At 36.6% G+C, this 21425-nt stretch overlaps 1 protein-coding gene across 1 annotated transcript in view; it reads left to right on the plus strand.

Moving 5' to 3' along the window:
* The window catches only part of LOC111141182 (ubiquitin interaction motif containing 1), a 132017-nt gene that overhangs the window by 15606 nt on the left and 94986 nt on the right, over window positions 1–21425 (plus strand). Inside the window, exon 2 of the mRNA XM_022493561.1 lies at window positions 899–1053. Within this exon, the coding sequence (XP_022349269.1) occupies window positions 907–1053 (147 nt within the window). The 5' untranslated portion in view covers window positions 899–906. The remainder of the gene's footprint in view (window positions 1–898; window positions 1054–21425) is intronic.

Raw genomic sequence — 21425 nt, forward strand, 5'->3', positions numbered from 1 at the left:
CACAAGCATGGGGAATGGGAGAGGGAGAAGAAGGCACGGAACCTGATATGGGGCTCGATCCCAGGGTCCTGGGATCATGACCTGAGCCAAAGGCAGGCACCCAATGACTGAGCCACCCAGGTGCCCCACCATTTTTAGTGTTTTTTAAACACAAGATCATGTCATCTGCAAATGATGATAGTTTACTTCTTCCTTCCCAATTTGGGTGTCTTTTCTTTTTGCATAATTGACCTGCCTAGAATCTTCAAGATAATATTTATCCTGTCTTGTTCCTGTCTTAAGGAGAAAGCATTCAGTCTTTTACCTTTAAGTATGATATTAACTGTGTTTTATTTTTATTTTTAGATGTTCTTTATCAAGTTGAGGCATTGTTGTTGAAAAAAATTCTTTTTTATGTAAATTATAATATGTAATCAAGAGAGCCAGTTATCTGGGGCTCCTGGGTCCATCAGTTGAGTGTCTGGCTCTTGGTTTCAGCTCAGGTTATTCTCTGATGGGTCATGAGATGGAGCCACGCTGGGCTCTGTGCTCAGTGGGGAGTCTACTTGAAGATTCTCTCCATTTGCTCCTTCCCCCACTTGGATGTACAATTGCATGTATATGCTTTCTGTTTCAAATAAATAAATAAATCTTTAAAAAGACAACCAGTTATCTAAGTTAATATTTAAGGAACTAGGATAAATTGTTGTATTATTTCTATTGAAATGTCCTTACAGAGATGACATATTTCCAGATATAGTTTCTTAAATAGAAAAATTATAATTTTAATGAGTAGTGGAAATGTTCAGAAGTCATTTTACTTCTTTTAGATGGAAACCTTTTTCTGTTAAATGACTAAGTTACAGATAGCATGTGGAAAACTTAGACTCTGAGTAAATTACTTACCCTGTGTTTTCAGACAAAAGAATGCCACGGAGAAAGAAAAAAGTTAAAGAAGCCTCTGAAGCTCAGAACCTGGAGAAGAAAGATGCAGAAACTGCCAGTTCTGTCAGTCTGAAGAGGAAACGGAGACTTGAAGATGCATTCATTGTGATATCTGATAGTGATGGAGAGGTCAGTATTCTGAAGAGTGGAGCTCTAGGTCTCAAACTATACCTTCTTCATGACTGGTTGTTTTGGAGCTATACCTTAATGCCAGCTTGTCAGAGCATGCAGTTGTTTGTTTGTTTTAAATATTTATTTATTTGTTTGTTTGAGAGACAGAGAGTGAGAGAGAGTATGAACAGGGTGAGAGGCAGAGGGAGAAGCAGACTCCCCGCTGAGCAGGGAGCCCGGTGTGGGGCTCAATCCTGGGACTCTGGGATTGATCTCAGGCAGACGCTTAATTGATTGAGCTTCCTAGGTGCCCCAGAGCATGCAGTTTTTTAGTCAGCTTCATTTTGTAAATGGAATTAAGAATTACTTAAAGTGATACTGTTTGTCTGAGGATGGATCATAGTTCCTCAGTTTTGTAATGTTTTAACCCAAGGTGGTATTTTTAAACTATCAGAGTAATGTAAGTCAAATGTAAATGTTAATTTTTATGTGTCTAGAAAGTGAGAGAAAGAGAGTGTAAATGTTATTAAGTGTCTAGATATACTCTGTTCGGTGTGGTAGCAGTGAGCCACCTGTAGCTATTTAAATTTGAATTAAAATTAAATAAATCTGTTCCTCTCTTGGACTGTCACATTTCAAGTGATCAAAGCCATGTGAGTCTGGTGTTTGTTGTATTAGACAGCACAGCAATAGAACATTTCCCTCATTATGGAAAGCTTTATTGGACAGTGCTGCTTTAACTCTTAACATCTGTCCTTTATTCCCTTTTTCCATTTCTTTATTAGAGATTTCCCCTTGTCTGTAGGTCACATTCAGGAAAGCAGTGAACTAGGTAATTGTTTTTTCTACCAAGTTCACTTATTTTTTTACTTCATCTTATAATGCATTTGATGGTAAAACTACTCATTGTCTTGTTACAAAGCTCACAATTATCTTTATTTCATTTGTCTTTCTTTTTTTTTCTTAAGATTTATTTATTTATTAGAGAGAAAGATTGTGTGAATATGTGGGGGTTGGGGTGCAGAGTGAGAGGGGAAAGCAAACTCCCTGCTGAGCAGGAGGTGAGTGCAATGTGGTGCTTGATCCCTGGACTCTGAGATCATGACCTGAGCTGAAGACAGACACTTAACTGACTGAGCCATCCAGGTGCCGCACTTTTTGTTGAAGTCCCCATCATCGATTTCACCCAAATCCACGCTCCCCCCACCAGCCTTCCCTCTGGTAACTATCAGTTTGTTCTCTATAGTTGAGAGTCTGTTTCTTGGTTTCTCTCTCTCTTTCTCTCTTTTTCTCCTTTGCTCATTTGTTTTATTTGTTAAATTCCACATATGAGTGAAATCGTATGGTATTTGTCTTTGTGTGGCTGTCCTATTTCACTTAGCATTATACTCTTTAGCTCTATGTCATTGCAAATGGCAAGATTTTGTTCTTTTCTATGGCTGAATAATATTCCATTGTGTGTATATGTGTGTGTATGTATTACATGTTCTTTATTTATCTGTTGATGGACACTTGAGCTGCTTCCATCATTTGGTTCTTGTTAATAGTGCTGCTGTGAATACGGGGTGCATATATCCCTTTGAATTAGTGTTTTTGTATTTTTCGGATAAATACCCAGTAGCATATGATTACTGGATTGAAGGGTAGTTCTATTTTTAACTTCTTGAGGAACCTGCATACTGTTTTCCACAGCATCTGCACCAGTTTGTATTCCTACCAACAATACAAGAGGGTTGCTTTCTTTCCACATCCTTGCCAGCACTTGCTGTTTCTTGTGCTTTGGATTTTAGCCATTTTGACAGGTGTGAAGTGATACATATCATAGTTTCTGTTCTGTATTTCCCTGATAACAAGTGATGTTGAGCATCTTGTCATTTGTTTGTTGGCCCTCTGGATGTCTTCTTGGAGAAATGTCTGTTCATGTCATCTGCGTATTTTTTAATTGGATGATTTGGTGTTTGGGTATTGAGCTGTATCAGCTTTATATATTTTGGATACCTAACCCTTTATCAGATACATCATTTGCAAATATCTTCTCCCATTCAGTAGGTTGCCTTTTAGTTTTATTGATTTTTTCCCTTGCTGTGCAGAGACTTTTTTTTTTTTTTTTTAAAAGATTTATTGATCTATTGAGAGAGAGAGAGTGAGCTCATGAATGGGAGAAGGGACAGAGGGAGAGAATATCCAAATAGACTCCCACTGAGTGTGGGGCCTATCCTGGGGCTCGATCTCATGAGCCGTGAGATGAGGACCTGACCTGAAACCAAGAGTTAGATGCCTAACTGAGCCACCCAGGCACTTCTGTGCAGAAGCTTTTTATTTTGAGTAGTCCCAGTAGTTTATTTTTCTTGCCTCAGGAGACATATCTAGAAAACTTTTGCTATAGTCTAGATAGATAATGTTAGAGAATTAGTGCCTGTGCTCTCTGCTAGGATTTTTATGGTTTCAGGTCTCGTAGTTTAAGTCTTTAATCTATTTTAAGTTTATTTTTGTCTGTGGTGTAAGAAAATGGTCCAGTTTCATTCTTTTGCATGTAGCTGACCAGTTTTTCACAGTACCATTTGTTGAAGAGACTTTTTCCCACTGTGTAGTCTTCCCTTTTTTGTTGAAGATTAATTGATCATGTATTTGTGGGTTTGTTTCTGGGTTTTCTGTTTTGTTCCATTGATCTATGTGTCTGTTTTTATGCTAGGGGCCTACTGTTTTGATTATTACAGCTATGTAGTATTACTTGAAGTCTGGAATTGTGATACCTCCAGTTTTGTTTATCTTTTTTGATATTGCTTTGGCTATTCATATATAGATTTTAGGATTGTTTGTTTTAGTTCTGTGAAAAATGCTGTTGGTGTTTTGATGGGGATTGCATTAAATGTGTAGATTGCTTTGGGCAGTATAGGCATTTTAACAATGTTTATTTTTCCAACCTATGAGATGGAATGTCTTTCCATTTCTTTGTGTCCTAGTTAATTTCTTTCATCAGTGTTTTATAGTTTTCAGAGTACAGGTCTTTTACTCTGTGGCTAGTTTATTCCTACATATTTTATTGTTTTTGGTGCAATTGTGAATGGGACCATTTTCTTAATTTCGTTTTCTGCTGCTTTGTTTTAGTATATTTATTAGTATATTGTATATATTAGTATATAAAGGTAACTAGTATATAGTAATGCAACAGATTTCTGTACATTAATTTTGTATCCTGTGATTTTACTGGATTCATTTATCAGTCCTAGTAGTTTTTTGGTGGAGTCTTTAGGGTTTTCTATATATAGTATAATGTCATCTATAAATAGTGAACATTTTATTTCTTTCTTACTGATTTGGATGCCTTTTATTTCTTGATGTCTGATTGCTGTGGCTAGGACTTTCAGTACTGTGTTGAATAAAAGTGGTAAGAGTGGACATCCTTGTTTTGTTTCTGACCTTAGGGGAAGCTCTCAGTGTTTCCCCATTGAGTATGATGTTAGCTCTGGGTTTTTCATATAAGGCCTTTATTATGTTGAGATATGTTCCCTCTAGACCTACTTTTTTGAGGGTTTTTTTCATGAATGGATGTCGCACTTTGTGAAATGCTTTTTCTACATATTGAAATAATCATACGGTTTTTACATTTACATAAAATGTAAATCATAGTTTTAAAAATTAAATTAAATTTAATTTTAAAGATTTTATATTTATTTGACAGAGAGCGATAGCAAGAGAGGGAACACAAGCAGGGCGAGTGGAAGAGGGAAGAGCAGGCTTCCTGCCGAGCAGGAAGCCGGATGCAGGGCTCGCTCCCAGGACTCTGGGCTGAAGGTAGATGCTTAAGGTCTGAGCCACCCAAGCACCTGGTAAATCATAGTTTTAAAAAATAATCTGAACACCTGTATTTACTGTCTTAGAAGTCCTCTTGACTTAGTATGACCCTTCACCTGTTGCATCCCTTTCCACCCATCTAGAGGTAACCACTGTATTTGTTTTAGTTTTCCATGCTTTTCTTATAGTTTTACTACATTTATGTGTACACTTAGGGGCGTCTGCTTGGCTCAATCTGTTAAACATTTGCCTTTGGCTCAGGTCATGATCTCGGGGTCCTGGGATCGAGCCTTGTGTGGGGCTTCTGGCTCATCAGGGAGTCTGCTTTTCCTTCTCCCTTGGTCCCTCCCCACCACTCATGCATTCTTTTACTCTCTCTCTCAAATAAATAAAATCTTAAAAAAAAACCCATGGTACATTTATATTAAAAAACAGTCTCAGTGGTTATATGCTTTTACCAATATTTTTCAATAATCATTTCTCTGAAGACTTGAAGTTTTATTTTTATTGTAAACTAAAATCTTTTCTATAAATGGGTTTGTTTTTGGATTTTCTGTTCTGTTCCATTGATCCATTAAAGATATTTGAAATAGTAGTTCTGTTGATTATCTTGGGTTTTTTTAGGTAGGCCCTTATACATGCTAATAATGATTATTTTCTCCTTTCCTGTCTAATATTTAAACCTTGTTTTTGTTTCATTACATTGACTATAGCTTCCAGAATAATGTTGATTGATTTCAGTGATTGAATACCTCTTTCTTTTGACTTGAAATTAATTGTAAACTATTCAGATATTTTGCTCTTTGTTTCATATTTCTATTCTTTATTATGTTTCAGAAATATTCTTTAATTACTTATATAATATTAGTATTTTTAAGAATGGATATTTAATCAGATGCCTTTTCATTATCTAACAAGATGATGTTATATTTTTCTCCTTTAACCAGTTAATATGTGTTAAATTAATATATTTTCTAATTTTGGCACATCTTTGCAATCTGGAGTAAATCTTACTTAGTCATGATATATTACATTAACATACTATTACATTTGCTTTCTCAATATATTGTTGAGGAGTTTTGTATCTGTATTCCTAGTGACATTGGTTTTGTATAATTTTTTGTACTGTCTTCATTAGATTTTAGTATCAGGTTTAAGCTGTCAAATAGGAAATTTATTCACCTTTCATTGTCCTACCACAGTCCATATAGTAAAGGAATTGTCTTTAAGATTCTTTAAGGTTACTAGAACTTGCTCATAAACTGGGCTACAAATTAGTTTTTAATAAATGCTTTAAGTTCAGTGTGTTGGTATTTTTTAGAATACACGCTAAAACAAAAAGTCTTTAAAAAATGCACAAAAATACAGAGTTGGAGGTTTTAAACTATTCAGTTTCTTTATTGGATATAGGGACAATTCAGGTCATCTGTTTTTTTCTTGAGTAAACTTTGGTAGTTTGTCATTTAAGAATTTATCTGTTTCTCAGTTGTTGAATTTATGTGCATAGAGTTTTTGTAATATTGCTGTATTATCATTTTCATGTTTTAGTGTCTGAAATGGTTACCCTCCTTCATTTCAGTATTTTTCTTTTTCTCTGTCAGTTTGGTTAGAAGTTTATTTTCTTTATTGATCTTAAAAAGAACCATGAAGAACTTCCTTTAGCATTTCTTTTAGAGCAAGTCTGTTGATGACAAATCCTATAGCTGAGAATGTCTTTATTTTTTTATTTTGATTAAAAAAAATTATTTATTTATTTGACAGAGACAGCAGGAGAGGGAACGCAAGCAGGGGGAGTGGGAGAGGGAGAAGCAGGCTTCCTGCTGATCGGGGAGCCAAATGTGGGGCTGGATCACAGGATCCTGGGATCATGACCTGAGCTGAAGGCAGATGCTTAACAACTGAGCCACCCAGGTGCCCTGAGAATGTCTTTATTTCACCATTATTCCTGAGGGATGTTTTTGTTGGAAATAGAGTTCTCAGTTGACAGTTCTTTTCATTTTTCACTTTTAAGAATGTTGTTCTGCTACTTTCTGGCTTCCATAGTTTCTGATAAGAAATTCCAAGTCCCTTGATCATTCTTCTTTATGTAGTATGCTGTTTCACTCTCATTGCTTTTAAGACTTTTTGGGGCGCCTGGGTGGCTCAGTGGGTTAAAGCCTCTGCCTTCAGCTCGGGTCGCGATCCCAGGGTCCTGGGATCAAGCCCCACATCGGGCTCTCTGCTCAGCAGGGAGCCTGCTTACCCCTCTCTCTCTGTCTGCCTCTCTTCCTACTTGTGATCTCTGGCTGTCAAATAAATAAAATCTTTAAAAAAAAAAAAAAAGACTTTTTTCATCACCTTTGATAATTCAGCACTTTGATTATGGTGTGTCTGGATGTGGATTTCTTTGAATTTATTTCTTTTTGTTAGATTTAGCCATTATTTCTTCAAGTATGTTTTCTACTCCATATCCTTTCTCCTTTTATTTAGGGGCTCAGATGACACAAATTTTATAGTTTCTGATATTGTCCCATGGGTTCCTGAGACTCTTTATTATTATTATTACTTTTAAAAAAAAGATTTTATTTATTTACTTGAGAGAGGGGGCACACAAGCTGGGGAAGGGGTAGAGGGAGAAGCACACTCCCCACTGAGCAAGGAGCTTGATGTGGGGCTCCATCCCAGAACCTTGGGATCATGACCTGAGCCAAAGGCAGACACTTAACCAACAGGGCACCCAGGCATTGCTCTGTTTATTATTTTGTAGTCCTTTTTGTTTTCCTCTCTGTTGTTTAGATTGCATGATTTGTAGCTTCAGGTTCTAGGATTCTTTGGTCTGTCATCTCCATTTCTCTCTCTCTCTTTTTTTTTTTTTTTTTAAAGATTTTATTTTTAAGTAATCTCTACTACTAACATGGGGCTTGAACTCAGCAACCTTGAGATCAGGAGTTGCGTGCTCCTCTGACTGAGCCAGCCAGTCACCCCTCCATTCAGCTCTTGAGCCCATTCAATGAATGTTTTATTTCGCTTATTGTATTATAACATTTCCATTTATAGCTTTCTTCTTTATAGCTTCTTTTTATCTGTTGAGACTTCTAGTCTTTCCATTTGTTTCAAGAGTGTTTGCGCTAACACAGGCAAACATTTTTGTTTGCACATCTTTTCATGTGCTTATTTGCCATGAATTTTTGTGAAGTATTCAGATCTTCTATGTTTTTGAATGGGGTTGGTTGTTTTCTTATTGTTGAATTTTGTGACTTCTTTATATATTCTAGCTGCAGGTCCTTTATTAGATATATGCTTTTGAAATATTTTCTCCAAGTTCATGGCTTGTCTTCTCATTCTCTTAATATTTTGAATATAGATGTTATTAATTAAAATGATGTCTATCAATTTGTTCTTGTAGGATTATGTTTTTGGTGGTGTATGTTAGGAACTGCTTAACTCAAGTTCACAAAGATTGTCTCTTATGATTTATTTTAGAAACTTTATCATGTTAGGTGTTACATTTCGATCTATGATCTATTTTGAGTAAAATTTTATATATGATGTAGTATAACTCCGTGTTCATTTTGTTCCACATCACTTTCAATTTTTGAGCGCCATAGATGGGAAAGGCCATTCTTTCTTCACTTTACCATCATACCTGTGTTAAAAATCAGTCATGTTTGTATATGTGAATTTACTTCTAGACTTTATTCCACTAATCTTTTAAGTCAGTCTGTCATGCTGCTTTGATTGCTTTAACTTTTTGAAACCAAGTAGTGTTAGTCCTCTTTGATCTTTGTTAGAGTTTTTTGGCTATTCTGGTTACTTTGCATTTCTTTTCTTTTCTGTTTTTAAAGATATTTATTTATTTATTTATTTGACATAAATAAATGCCAAATTATTTTGAAAGAGAAAGAGCACAAACAGAAGGAGAGGGAGGGAGCCCAACACGGGGCTCAATCCCAGGACCCCTGGATCATGACCAGAGCTGAAGGTGGATGCTTAGCCAATTGAGCCACCCAGGCGCACTAGTTCCTTTGCGTTTCTGTATGAATTTTGAAATCAGTTTGGCAGTTCTACCAAAATTTTGTTAGGAATTTGATTGGAATGGTGTTGAATTTATAGATCAATTTGAGGGAGAATTGGTATCTTAATATGGAGACTTCTTGCCAGTGAATAAGGTATATGTTTCCATTTCTTTAAGGTTCTCTCTAACAGATTCCCCACTGAGCAAGGAGCCTGATGTGGGGCTTGATTGCAGGGATCTGATATCATGACCTGAGCTGAAGGCAGATGCTTAACTGACTGAACCACCCAGGTTGCCCCTGCATAGAATTGATTTTTGGTGGTTTTTTTTTTTTTTTTTTTTTTTGTTTTCTGCAACCTTGATAAACTTACTCTGCTATTTTTTTTTTTTTTTTGGTAGATTCCATCAAATTTTGTACACAGATGGTCATGTTGTTTATTAATAGAAACTGTTTTGCTTTTCCCTTTACAATCTGGGTTCCTTATATTTCTTTTTCTTGTTGAATTTCCCTGACTGGAACCTCCAGTATAAAGTTGAATAGAAATGGCAAGAGTAGACATTTCTGTCTTGTTCTTAATCTTAGGAGGAAAGCATGTAGTCTTTCTTTATTATGATGTTAATTGTAATTTTTCCATAGATGACTTTTATCAGGTTGAAGAAGTTCTCTCTTTTTTAAGAATTTATTTATTATTTTATTTTATTTTAGTACTCTCTACACCATCCAGTGTGGGGCTCAGACTCACAACCCTGAGATCAAGAGTCAGATGCTCTTCCAGCTGAGACAGCCAGGTGCCCTAAAGAAGTTTTTTGTTTCTAGTTTGTTGAGAGGTTTTTTCCCCCCAAATTTTTATTTAAATTCTAGTTAGTTAACATATGGTATAATATTGTTTTTAAGAGTAGAATTTAGTGATTCATCACTTACATATAACACCCAGTGCTCATTTTAACAAGTACTTTCCTTAATACCAATCACCTGTTATCCCATCTCTTATACACCTCTCTCCATCAACCCTTAATTTGTTCTTTATCGTTAAGTCTCTTATGGTTTGCTTCCCTCTCTCTCTCTCTTTTTTTTTTAGCTCTTTACATATGTTCATTTGTTTTGTTTTCTTAATTCCACATATGAGTGAAATCGTATGGTATTTATCTTTGTGTGACTGCTTATTTTGCTTACCATAATACACACCATTGCATGTGTTCCATGCAATGGAACCATCCACACCATTGCACATGGCAAGATTTTATTCTTTCTGATGGTAGTAATATCCCATTATATATATACACATACCACATCTTCTTTATATATTTATTAGTTGATGTACGCTTGGGTGGCTTCCATAATTTGGCTATTGTTGATAATGATGCTATGAAAGTTGGGGTGCATGGACCCCTTTGAATCTTTGTTTTTGTTTCCTTTGAGTAAATGCCTAGTAGTGTAATTGTTGGGTTGTGGGGTAGTTCTGTTTTAACGTTTTGAGGAACTGTTTTCCAGAGTGGCTGTACCAGTTTGCATTCCCACCAACAGCATAGAAAGATTCCTCTTTCTGAGAGTTTTGATCAGGAATGAATATTGAATTTTGTCAAATGCATTTTTGTGTTGAGTTGAACTTAAAATTTTCCTTTTTCAATTCTTAATATTGTCAATTACATTGATCGTTGAATGTTAAAGTAGTTAAGCATTCTTGGGACATACTCCACTTGCTCAAGATGTATTATCCTTTCATAATGTTATTGTATTTGATTTGGTAAAATTTTACATAGGATTTCTGCACCTAGTTTATGAGAGTTAATGGTTTGTAGTTTTCTCATCACAATATTTTGGTTTTGATATGAGGTTGATTTTGGCTTTACAGAATGAGTTGAGATACAGATCATCTTCAGTTTTTTGGAAGAGTTTCAGTAGAATTAGTATTATTTCTAACTTAAATGTTCGATAGAATTTACCAGTAGAGACCTCTGGGCTTGAAGTTTTGTTTGTGGGAAGTATTTTAACTACAATTTCAATTTCATTATTGCATACAAGGCTATTCAAGTTAACTCTTTCTTGAGTGAGCTTTGATTGTGTCTTTCAGGAAATGTGTCCATTTCAACTACGTTGCTAATATTAAGTTGTTTCTTTTTTTTTTTAATTAAGTTGTTTCTAATATTAGTGTTACCATTTTAAAAATCTGTAGAATGTATAGTGATAATACCTCTCTCATTTCTGATGTAATTCTTTCTTTTATTTTATCCTCATCAGTCTGGTTTTATTGCTTTTCCCGTCACTTTGATTTTCTGTGTTGTTTTTCTGTTTTCTTTTTCATTGATTTCTACTTGTGTCTTTATTATTTCCTTTCTTCTGCTTAATTTCTTCTGATTTTCTTTTCCTTTTTTAAAAGATTTTTATTAATTTGAGAGAGAGAGGGAGAGAGACAGAGATAGCAACAAAAGAACACAAGTGGGCAGGAGAGGGAGAGAAGCAGGCTCCCCACTGAGCAGGGACCCAATGCAGGACTCAGGTTGCATGACCTGAGTTGAAGGCAGATGCTTAACTTACTGGGCCATGCAAGTGCCCCCTGATTTTATTTTATTTTATTTTTAAAGATTTTATTTATTTATTTGATAGACAGAGATCACGAGTAGGCAGAGAGGCAGGCAGAGAGAGAGAGAGAGGAGAAAGCAGGCTCCCCAAGGAGTGGAGAGCCCGATTGGGGGCTCGATCCCAGGACCCTGGGATCATGACCTGAGCCGAAGGCAGAGGCTTTAACCCACTGAGCCACCCAGGCGCCCTGATTTTATTTTTTTGATGTGGACGCTAACTGAGGTCATTGATTGGAGACATTATTCTTTTTTAATATAGGTGTTTAATGCTATAATTTCCCATTAAGAACTAAAGCATACTACAAATTCTTAACATGCTGTGTTTTCATTTTCATTCAATTCAGAATACTTTCTAATTTCCCTTTTTAAAAAATCTGTGGGTTATTTAAAAGTGTGTTATTTAGTTCCCAGATACTTGGTACTCTTTCTAGAGATTTTTTGTTACTGATTTCTAATTTGATCATTTGGGGATGTATACTTTGTATGATTTGATTCTTTTAAAAAATTGATTGAAATTTGTTTTGTGTCCTAGAATATCATTTATCTTGGTAAAATATTCCATGTGAACTTGAGAAGAATGTGTATTTTGGGTGGTTTCTTTCTATAAATGTCAATCTAATCAAGTTGGTTGATAGTGTTGTCAAATCTACTAAATCCTTATTGATTTTCTGCAAATATTACAACTATTTTGACGGAGATACTAAATAAAGGCTTTGCCTATAATTGTGGATTTGTCTTTCTCAGTACTGTCAGTTTTTGTTTAGTGTTTTTTGAGTTTTTTTTAATTAGGTGGGTGCACATTTAAGAGTTTAATCTTTTCTTGATAATTGACCCCTTTATCATTATGAAATATTTTTTTAATCATTGTAATAATCTTTGCTCTGACATGCACTTATTAGGACATTTATATAGGTATTCCAGTTTTCTTCTCTTTTTTTACTCATATGAAATTTCTTTAATCAAAACAAGCTTATATGTTAATACTTACGGCTTAACTAGAATAAGTCTGTCCAGATTAAAATTGTATTAAGGACCAAATATAGAATGACTGGTTTGTATAATGAAATAGAATTCTTTGAAAATAATGGGTTCTAGTTCCATTTTAAGACCTATGAAAAGCAAAATGTCTGAATATTAAGATAATTCAAATTTTCATCTACAGATGAAGATGGTTAACCAAGGGGTTAAAACATAATACATGTCACATGCAAATACTTTTTTATGGAACTTACAAATCACAGGCTTAAAATTTTAACTATGTTGTATTAAGCCATCCTGCCCTCACCCCCCAACTTATTTAGTTTCAAAACATGAGAAGTAGGGGCGCCTGGGTGGCTCAGTGGGTTAAGCCTCTGCCTTCGGCTCAGGTCATGCTCCCAGGGTCCTGGGATTGAGCCCCGCATCAAGCTCTCTGCTCAGCGGGGAGCCTGCTTCTCCCTCTCTCTCTGCCTGCCTCTCTGCCTACTTGTAATCTCTCTCTCCGTCACATAAATAAATAAATAATCTTCAAAAAAAAAAGAATATTAAAAAAAAAACAACAAAACCATGAGAAGTATCTTTTAGCTAGTGAAAATTACCAAGTGAGGGATGCCTGGATGGCTCAGTTGGATATGCATCTGCCTTTGGCTCAGGTCCTCCTCCCAGGGTCCTTGGATCAAGTTACACAGCGGGCTCCTTGCTCATCAGGGAGCCTGTTTCTCCCTCTGCTGGCTGATTCCCCTGCTTGTGTGCTTGCCCTCTCTTCTCTCTCTCATTCTCTCCAATAAATAAATAAAGTCTTAAAAGTACCAAGTGAAATCACTGAATTGTACTCCTGAAAGCAATATTGCACTATTTATTAACTAAAATTAAAAATAAGCTCAGAAAAAAAGAAAATTACCAAATGAACTGATATTTGAAATAATATTTTTAAAATGCTGTCCTTTATTCCCATAAATGTTGTTAACATTGGTTCATCCTGATTTAGTTCATATTTGTTAATATACATACCATCAAAGTGCTAGCACTTACTTTTTCTGCTGCCTTGAAGAAATGAATGTGTACATTCTTATTCTCTTTTGCCAGTCATTTGACTATTTTTATTATCATTTTTTAAATTAACGTATAATGTATTTTTTTCAGGGGTACAGTTCTGTGATTCATTAGTCTTACACAAATGTGTACATTCTTTGAAGTCCTGTTACATATGTGATCTAGATATGAGAATAAATTTTCCTTTTAATATAGCTATGTTTACAAATAGGTTACTTTTTTAAGGTGGTATTTACTTAGATTTACTATGTAAGCAACCCAGATTGATTTTTTCCCCCAATTAAGAAAATACTACTTCCAGAACTTTCTTAATTAATTTGACTTAAGAAAAAGAAAATTTAGGAAGTTGAAACATTTCTCAGGGTGCCTAGGTGGTGCAGTTGGTTTTGTGCTCAACTCATGGTTTAGACTCAGGTCATGATCTCAAGGTTGTGAGATGAAGCATGTATTGGGCTCTGAGCTCAGTGTGGAGTTGGCTTAAGGTTCTCTCTCCCTCTCTGCCTCTCTCTCCTGCACTCTCACTTGTGTGTTCCTCTCTCTCTCTCGAATAAATAAATCTTTAAAAAGTTAAGACATTTCTCAAAAACAAACTTTTTGTTTTGTTTTAAATTTTATCTACTATACTTACAGGGATCTTAGATGATTCATTTCAAGAGGGTTTAAACCCTAAACCAGACTAATTCCTATGTATAGCCATTCTGCTCTCTGTAGAAAGGAAAGTCTTGTGATTTTACTGAATTTCCAATTACAAAACTAAATTATCTTCAGGTTTTGTACTTTGTACAGTTGTTACTTCAACTTTAGTTGAGTATCTGGTTGTGTTACAGAAAGGCGTAAAAACTCTACATTGTTACAGAGAAGCAAGATAATGTAACACAATGTAGAGTGGGAGAGTAAAATGAACTTTTGATAAAAGGAGTTTATCAGTACTTGTAAGTGTAACATTTTATAATAAAATCCTTTTTTTAAAGAAGATTTTATTTTAGAGAGAGAGCACAGGAAGAACAGAGGGAGAGGGACAGACAGACTGTGTGCTGAATATGGAGCTCGACATGGGGCTGATGATCCTAAGATGATGACTGGAGCTGGACCCAAGAGTCGGTTGCTTAACCTACTGAACCACCCAGGCGCCTCCGTAAAATTCTTTACCTTCTTCAAAACTTCATAATGAGTGAAAGGACAGTCTGTAAATCCAAGATTTAAAAAACTGCACAGAACCCACAATATTTGGGGAAAAGGTTTATACAGATAGTTTTTAAAATGAAAGTTTTTTTCTGTCAGTTACACATTAGCATATGGAAACTCATTGAAAATATATCACAACTGTAATTCTGGAAAAACAGTTTATCTTTTCTAGATGGAATTTCCCCATATTCACTATATGATACACCTTTTAATATTACACAAGTACAATTAACAATAATGTTTAATTACTTTAAAGCAAGTAAAGCAGTTTTCTTCCTCAAAATGAGTTTTTTTCTTTAAAGATTTATTTATTTGAGAGAGCACAGTGGGGAAGGACAAAGGGAGAGGGATAGAAATAATCTCAAGGAGACTCCTCTCTAAGCAGGGAACCTGTCTGGGGGCACTATCCCACCACCCGGAGATCACAACCTAGCTGAAACCAAGGGTTCAATGCTTAACCAACTGCACCACCCTTGTGTCCCTCAGAATGAGTTTTATTTTTTAATTTTTATTTTTTTAAAGTATTTTTAAAAGATTTTATTTATTTGACACAGAGAGAGAGATCACAAGTAGGCAGAGAGGGAGAAGGGGGAAGCAGGCTCCCGCTGAGCACAGAGCTGGATGTGGGGCTTGATCCCAGGACCCTAAGATCATGACCTGAGCCAAAGGCAGACGCTTAACCCACTGAGCCACCTAGGCGCCCCTCAGAATGAGTTTTAAACATCAAAACCTAGGCCTATAAAATTTTAAAACGTTTCCGTAGTCTCAGTATTTCAAATGGAAACCATTACAAACTTCTCAAGTGATCGTTCTGTTATAGGTGTGCTAGTCTAGTCACTTAGTGTAGAATTCTTCAGAGATTTTTTTGTCCCTTTGCTGGATGGCTTTTTGTTAGTGCTGGCCTCGTGCTTGTATTTGCTTTCTTTGTTGTTATATTCATTGTGTTGTGACCATTACAACAATTTGATTTGTCTTTCATGCTGTTTTTTCCTCCCCTCTTATTTTAAATTTATTTGATTCTTTACGTTTAAAGTGAATTTCTTATAGTTAGCCTATGTGGTGGAACCTTGCTTTATTATCCAATCTGACCGTCACTGCCTTTAATTTTGTCATATAGAACATTCACATTTTAAGGATTATTGATATGGTTAGATTTGAGTCTGTCATCTTGCTGTTTGTATTCAGTTTGTTCCATTTGTTCTTTGTGTCCTTTTTTGACTCTTCTTGGGACTTCGGGATTAATCATTTTATCTCCTTTTTTGACTTGCCAGTTACAACTCTTTGTTATTTAATGGTTTCTTTAGAGGTTTTAGTATGCATATTTTTCTATCATAGTCTAATTTCATGATGTTATACCAGTTCCTGTATAATGTAAGCATCTTGTGTAGTTTACATATATTACTCATCCCTGAATTTTATGTTACTGTTGTCATGTGTTTTACTTGTACATGTATTAAAAACTCCACAATACATTGTTATTATTTTGCTTAAACAATCAGTTTTTTGAAAATTAAGAGCAACAATCATATGTTTATTAGTGTATTTTCCATTTTTGAAGTTCTTCAATCTTTTGTGTAACTTTATATTTGGTATCCTGGTATTGTGTTTCTCAGTGTGATTGGGCTGTCATAGCAAAATATGATAAACTAAGTAGCTTAAACAACATAAATTTATTTCCTTATAGTTTGGGAGATTGGAAGTCCAAGATCAAGGTGCTAGCAAGGTCACTGTCTAGTCAAGACCCTCTTCTTGGGTTTTAGATGGCTTCCTTCTCACTATTTACTTATATGGCTTGTCGTCCCTGCATACACTGGTTGAAAGAAAGTTCGTTCTTTGGTGTCTCTTCTTATAAGGGCACTAATCCTCTTAACTTCATATAACCATAATTACCTCCCAAAGGAGGCAACTCTAAATACCAGTACATTGGGGATTAAGACTTCAGTGTATGAATTTTAATGGGGGTTGGGGAAGATATGTGGCTATTTAAATTTAAATCTTAATTAGAATTAAATTTAAAATTCAGTTCCTCAGTCCAATGAGGCGTGATGACACAGTCCAGCCCATTGGAGTGTTCCTCTTGCCTCAAGGACTTTTAACCTTTTTGTGACTAGGTGTCTGGTGTTGGAATAGTTTAGATTTGTAAAAGTATTGGAAAGATAGTATAGAGGTTTCTTTATAACATTCACTCACTTTCTCCTAATGTTAACACCTCATGTAACCACAGTACATTAGTCGGAACTGAAACATTAACATCGATACATGACTTTTTTTTTTTTTTTAGATTTTATTTATTTATTTGACAGAGCACAAGTAGGCAGAGTGGCAGGCAGAGAGAGGGGGAGAAGTAGGCTCCCCGCTGAGCAGAGAGCCCAACATGGGGCTCGATCCCAGAACCCTGGGATCATGACCAGAGCTGAAGACAGATGCCCAACTGACTGAGCCACTCGGGCGCCCCTTGACTACTACTTCTTCTTTTTTTAATGTCACCATTTTTTTTTTCAAAGATTTTATTTATTTATTTGACAGAGGCCACAAGTAGGCAGAGAGGCAGGCGGAGGGTTGGGGAAGCAGGTTCCCCGCTGAGCAGAGAGCCTGATGCAGGGCTCAATCCCAGGACCCTGGGATCATAATCAGAGCCGAAGGCAGAGGCTTTAACCCACTGAGCCACCCAGGCGCCCTGACTTCTTTTTTATTTAAGTAGCCTCCACACCCGTCGCGGAGCCCAACACAGGCTCGGACCCACGACCCTGAGATCAAGACCCGAGCTGAGACCAAGAGTTGTCTCCCAACTGACTCAGTCACCCAGGCACCTCTTTGGTACACAACTATCAACTAAACTCCATACTTCATTCAGATTTCACCAGTTTTTCTACTACTACACCCCCACCCCCGCAAATATTCTTGGATCTAATCTGAGATACTTTATTACATTTAGTAGCCCTCATTTTTTAAAGATTTTTTGCTGGGTATAGAAATTTAGGTTGGTAACCTTTTTCTTTCAGGATTTTGTAAGATTTTGCCTGACTGTCTTCTTGCCACCCCACCAGCTACCCCACTTCCTTTCACATACTATGCACTTACAATCTTATCTCTTCACCACTCCTGCCATCATTCTTGTTGACTTTAATATCTGCTTATTAGACAGAACCATATGGAGTTGCAGTGTGTTGTTCCTAACAAGAAATCTGATTAATTCTTATATTTCCCATCTGCACGTAACAGGTCTTTTTTTCTCTGAATGATATTCAGGGATTTTTTCCCCCATCTCTGGTTTGAAACGACTTGATTATGATGTGCTTTTAAAATTTATGATGCTTTTTTTTTTTTTTTCTTAAGATTTTATTTGACAGAGAGATCACAAGTAGGCAGAGAGACAGGCAGAGAGAGAGGAGGAAGCAGGCTCCCCACCGAGCAGAGAGCCTGATGCGGGGCTCGATCCCAGGACCCTGAGATCCTGACCTGAGCCGAAGGCAGAGGCTTAACCCACTGAGCCACCCAGGCGCCCCTATGATGCTGTTTCTTATGCCTGTGCTTCCTAAAACATCTTGGATCAACAGATTTATAGTTTTTATCAAGTTTGGAATTTTCTGAGTCATTAATTCCTCAAAATTTTTTTTCTGTCCCTTGTCCCCCTATAGGGACTGTGGCTACCTGTGTATTAGGCCACCTAAAAATGGTCTCATAGTTCACTGATATTTTTTTCGTTTTTGTGTGTGTTACATTTCAAGTGCTCAATCGCCACATGTGACTACTGGCTATCATATATGACCCCACAGATAGAGAACATTTTTGTCATGTGGACACCTCCTTTGGCTAGCCCTGCTCCTTTGAGAACCACGACTAATCCTATCCCGCCTTAAGTGTTTACTTTGGACACCACAGGAAATCCAAACCTCCCGTGGCAGCTCTCATCACCTAGATTCTCAACCCCACCTGACTGTTATCTGGAGGGACTTTTGTAAGCTAACTTGATCTTCCTATTCTCAAAATGACTTTCTCCCTTGGAACCCGTGTCAGTGATCAATAAAAACCCCGATGTTTTCAGCTGCTTGTGTGAAAGTTTCCTTCATCCTCTTGGTCTCACTGAAAGATGGCTGTCCTCCGAAGATACTGTTTCTCTTTGCACTTCTCAAGTACTGGCTATTTCTTCTTCTTTACACCACAGTACTACTGACCTGGAGGTGGGGTAAACAGCCTCTCATTTGTTTCCAGACTACTAGAAAAACCTAGTTTGAAACACAAACCATTGTGCTAGCCCTGCTACCCGCCCGCTGAAGTCATCTACTATCCTCCTGGTCACGTGCCCCTTACCAGCCACACCACTTCCTGGCCATTCATTGAAAACTTTAACATAGCACTTACTATCTTATCTCTTCACCACTCCTGCCATCATTCTTGGTGACTTTAATATCTACATATCAGTCTGAAGCCTATGAAGTTGCAGTTTTCGTAGGTTCAACCTAGGGTATGGCCGTCCAATACGCCGGCCTCTCAGTTCCTTGACCTTTTGGCTATCAACTCCCGTGGATCATACCATCTCAGCCTTTCTCAAGTGGGGTTCTGAGAGAAAAGTAGGCCTAATGCCCAAGACATCCATTGTATGTAATGAATTAGCCTCTGTCCTTTGCATCTCGAATGGTACCAGTTATGTGCGATCCTTGGGAGAAGTAAGAAAGAGCCAATTCATTTTCTGTGTTCTCCGGTTCCAGTTCAAGAACCCTGATTCCTCAACCCTGGTTCTGGTTGAGCCTGCCAGTGATAACTGTGCCACTTCCAAGATCTCATTTTCAGATGTCCCGTTCTCTGATCTCTGATCACCACCACCCATCTCCTCCAAGTCACTCCCTCTAATATCCTGACTCCAATAATCCTTCAGCCCCACTGGGATGTTCTAATTCTAGACTATCACCTTTTCATTGTCCATTACCCTGTCATGGCCTCACTTTTTACCTAACTTAGATTTCACGGTTATCATATTAACCATTCCCTTGAATATTCTCTCAACTCATTTCTAATTTCTGTTGTACTCCCTGGCAAAACTCTATTTTGGTTAAATCCAATAAGTAGGTAGACTACTTATTATGTGTCCTTACAAGCAGCACAACAGTGCTGACGGGCTCACAGTATATTTAAGACCGCACAGCTCGAGTGGCCCCTCAGTACTGCTCAGCAATCATTATGTTTCCATAGTCAGTTTATTCTTCTACTCTCCCAGAGACTATTTAATTTCTCCTCTGCTATCCTCAAACCTCTAGTATCCATCCTGACTCTGGAGTCACCGTTTTTTGTTTTGATACAACAACTTTATTGAGATATGATTCACATATTACATAGTTCACTAACTTAAAGTGTAATAATTCAGTGGTTTTTAGTATATTCATAGTTGTACAACTATCACCACTATCAATTGTATAGTATTTTCCAATAACTGAAAAACCTGTTCCCATTAGCAGTCACTCTCCATTTCCCTGCTAACCTCCAGCCCTAGACAAACCACTGATTTACTTCTGTCTCTATGGGTTTGCCTATTCGGGCATGTCATATAAATGGAATCATACTATGTTTCGTCTTTTGTTACTGACTTTTTTCACTTAACATATGTTTCCAAGGTTCATCAAGGCTGCTGCGTGTATCAGTTACTCATTCCCTTTTTTTTTTTTTTTTAAACAGCTGCTATACCATTTTACATATCCACCATGATATACTAGGATTCCAGTTTCTCCACATCCTTGGCAACAGTTGTTATTTTCTGTGGGTTGTTTTTTTTTTTTTTTTTTTTTAAAGATTTTATGTATTTATTTGACAGAGAGAGCGAGCGCACACACAAGCAGGGGGAGTGGCAGGCAGAGGGAGAGGGAGAATTAGCCTTCCTGCTGAGCAGAGATCCCATACGTGGCATTTGATCCCAGGGCCCTGGGGTCATGACCGAGCTTAAGACAGATGCCTCACCCAGGTGCCCCATGTTTTTTTTTTCTTCTAAATATCTTTTTCTTTTTCTCATGTTATATTAGTCACCATACAGTACGTCATTAGTTTTTGATGTAGTGTTCCCAGATTCATTGTTTACCTATAACACCCATTATTTACCTATATCATGCCCGCCTTAAGACCCATCACCAGGTTGTTGTAGGGATGTGTGGCTGTCTCATTCGGTGCAGCATGCAACTCTTGATCTTGGGGTTGTGAGTTTGAGCCCCAAGTTGGGTACAGAGATTACTCAAAATCTTTAAAAAAAAGTTATTATAGCCACCCTATTGAGTGTATAGTGGTATTTCATCATGGTTTTGATTTGCATTTTCCCAATGTCCAGTGATCTGAATCTTCTTTTTATGTTTGTGTTCAACATTTATATATCACCTTTGGAGAAGTGTCATAAGTTCTTTGCCCATTTATTAATTGCAGGTCTCTTTGTTGTTGGATGTTAAGTGTTCTTTTTCTGTTGTGCTTATTATATCCTTACCATATATATGATTTGCAGATATTTTCTTCCATTCTTTGTTGTCTTTTTCATTCTGTTGATGATATTCTTTGATGCTCAAAAGTTTTAAAGTTTGATGAAGTCCAGTTTATTTCTCTCTCTCTTTTTTTTTTTTTTTTTGGTACTTGATGTCATACCAAAGACTCTCTTGTCAAATGCAAATCAAGATGATTGATCTTTAAGTGTTTTGTAGTTTTTGCTCTTTACGTTAGGTCTTTGATCCATTTTGCGCTAATATTTATATGTGGTATGGAGATAGTCATATGTGTATATGTGCATGCATGTTGTATGGTGTTTTATATATATAACATAAAATTCACCATTTTA

Source organism: Enhydra lutris, unplaced genomic scaffold (genome assembly GCF_002288905.1).
Source record: "Enhydra lutris kenyoni isolate GAN:26980312 unplaced genomic scaffold, ASM228890v2 scaffoldscaffold5, whole genome shotgun sequence".
Lineage (NCBI taxonomy): Eukaryota > Metazoa > Chordata > Mammalia > Carnivora > Mustelidae > Enhydra > Enhydra lutris.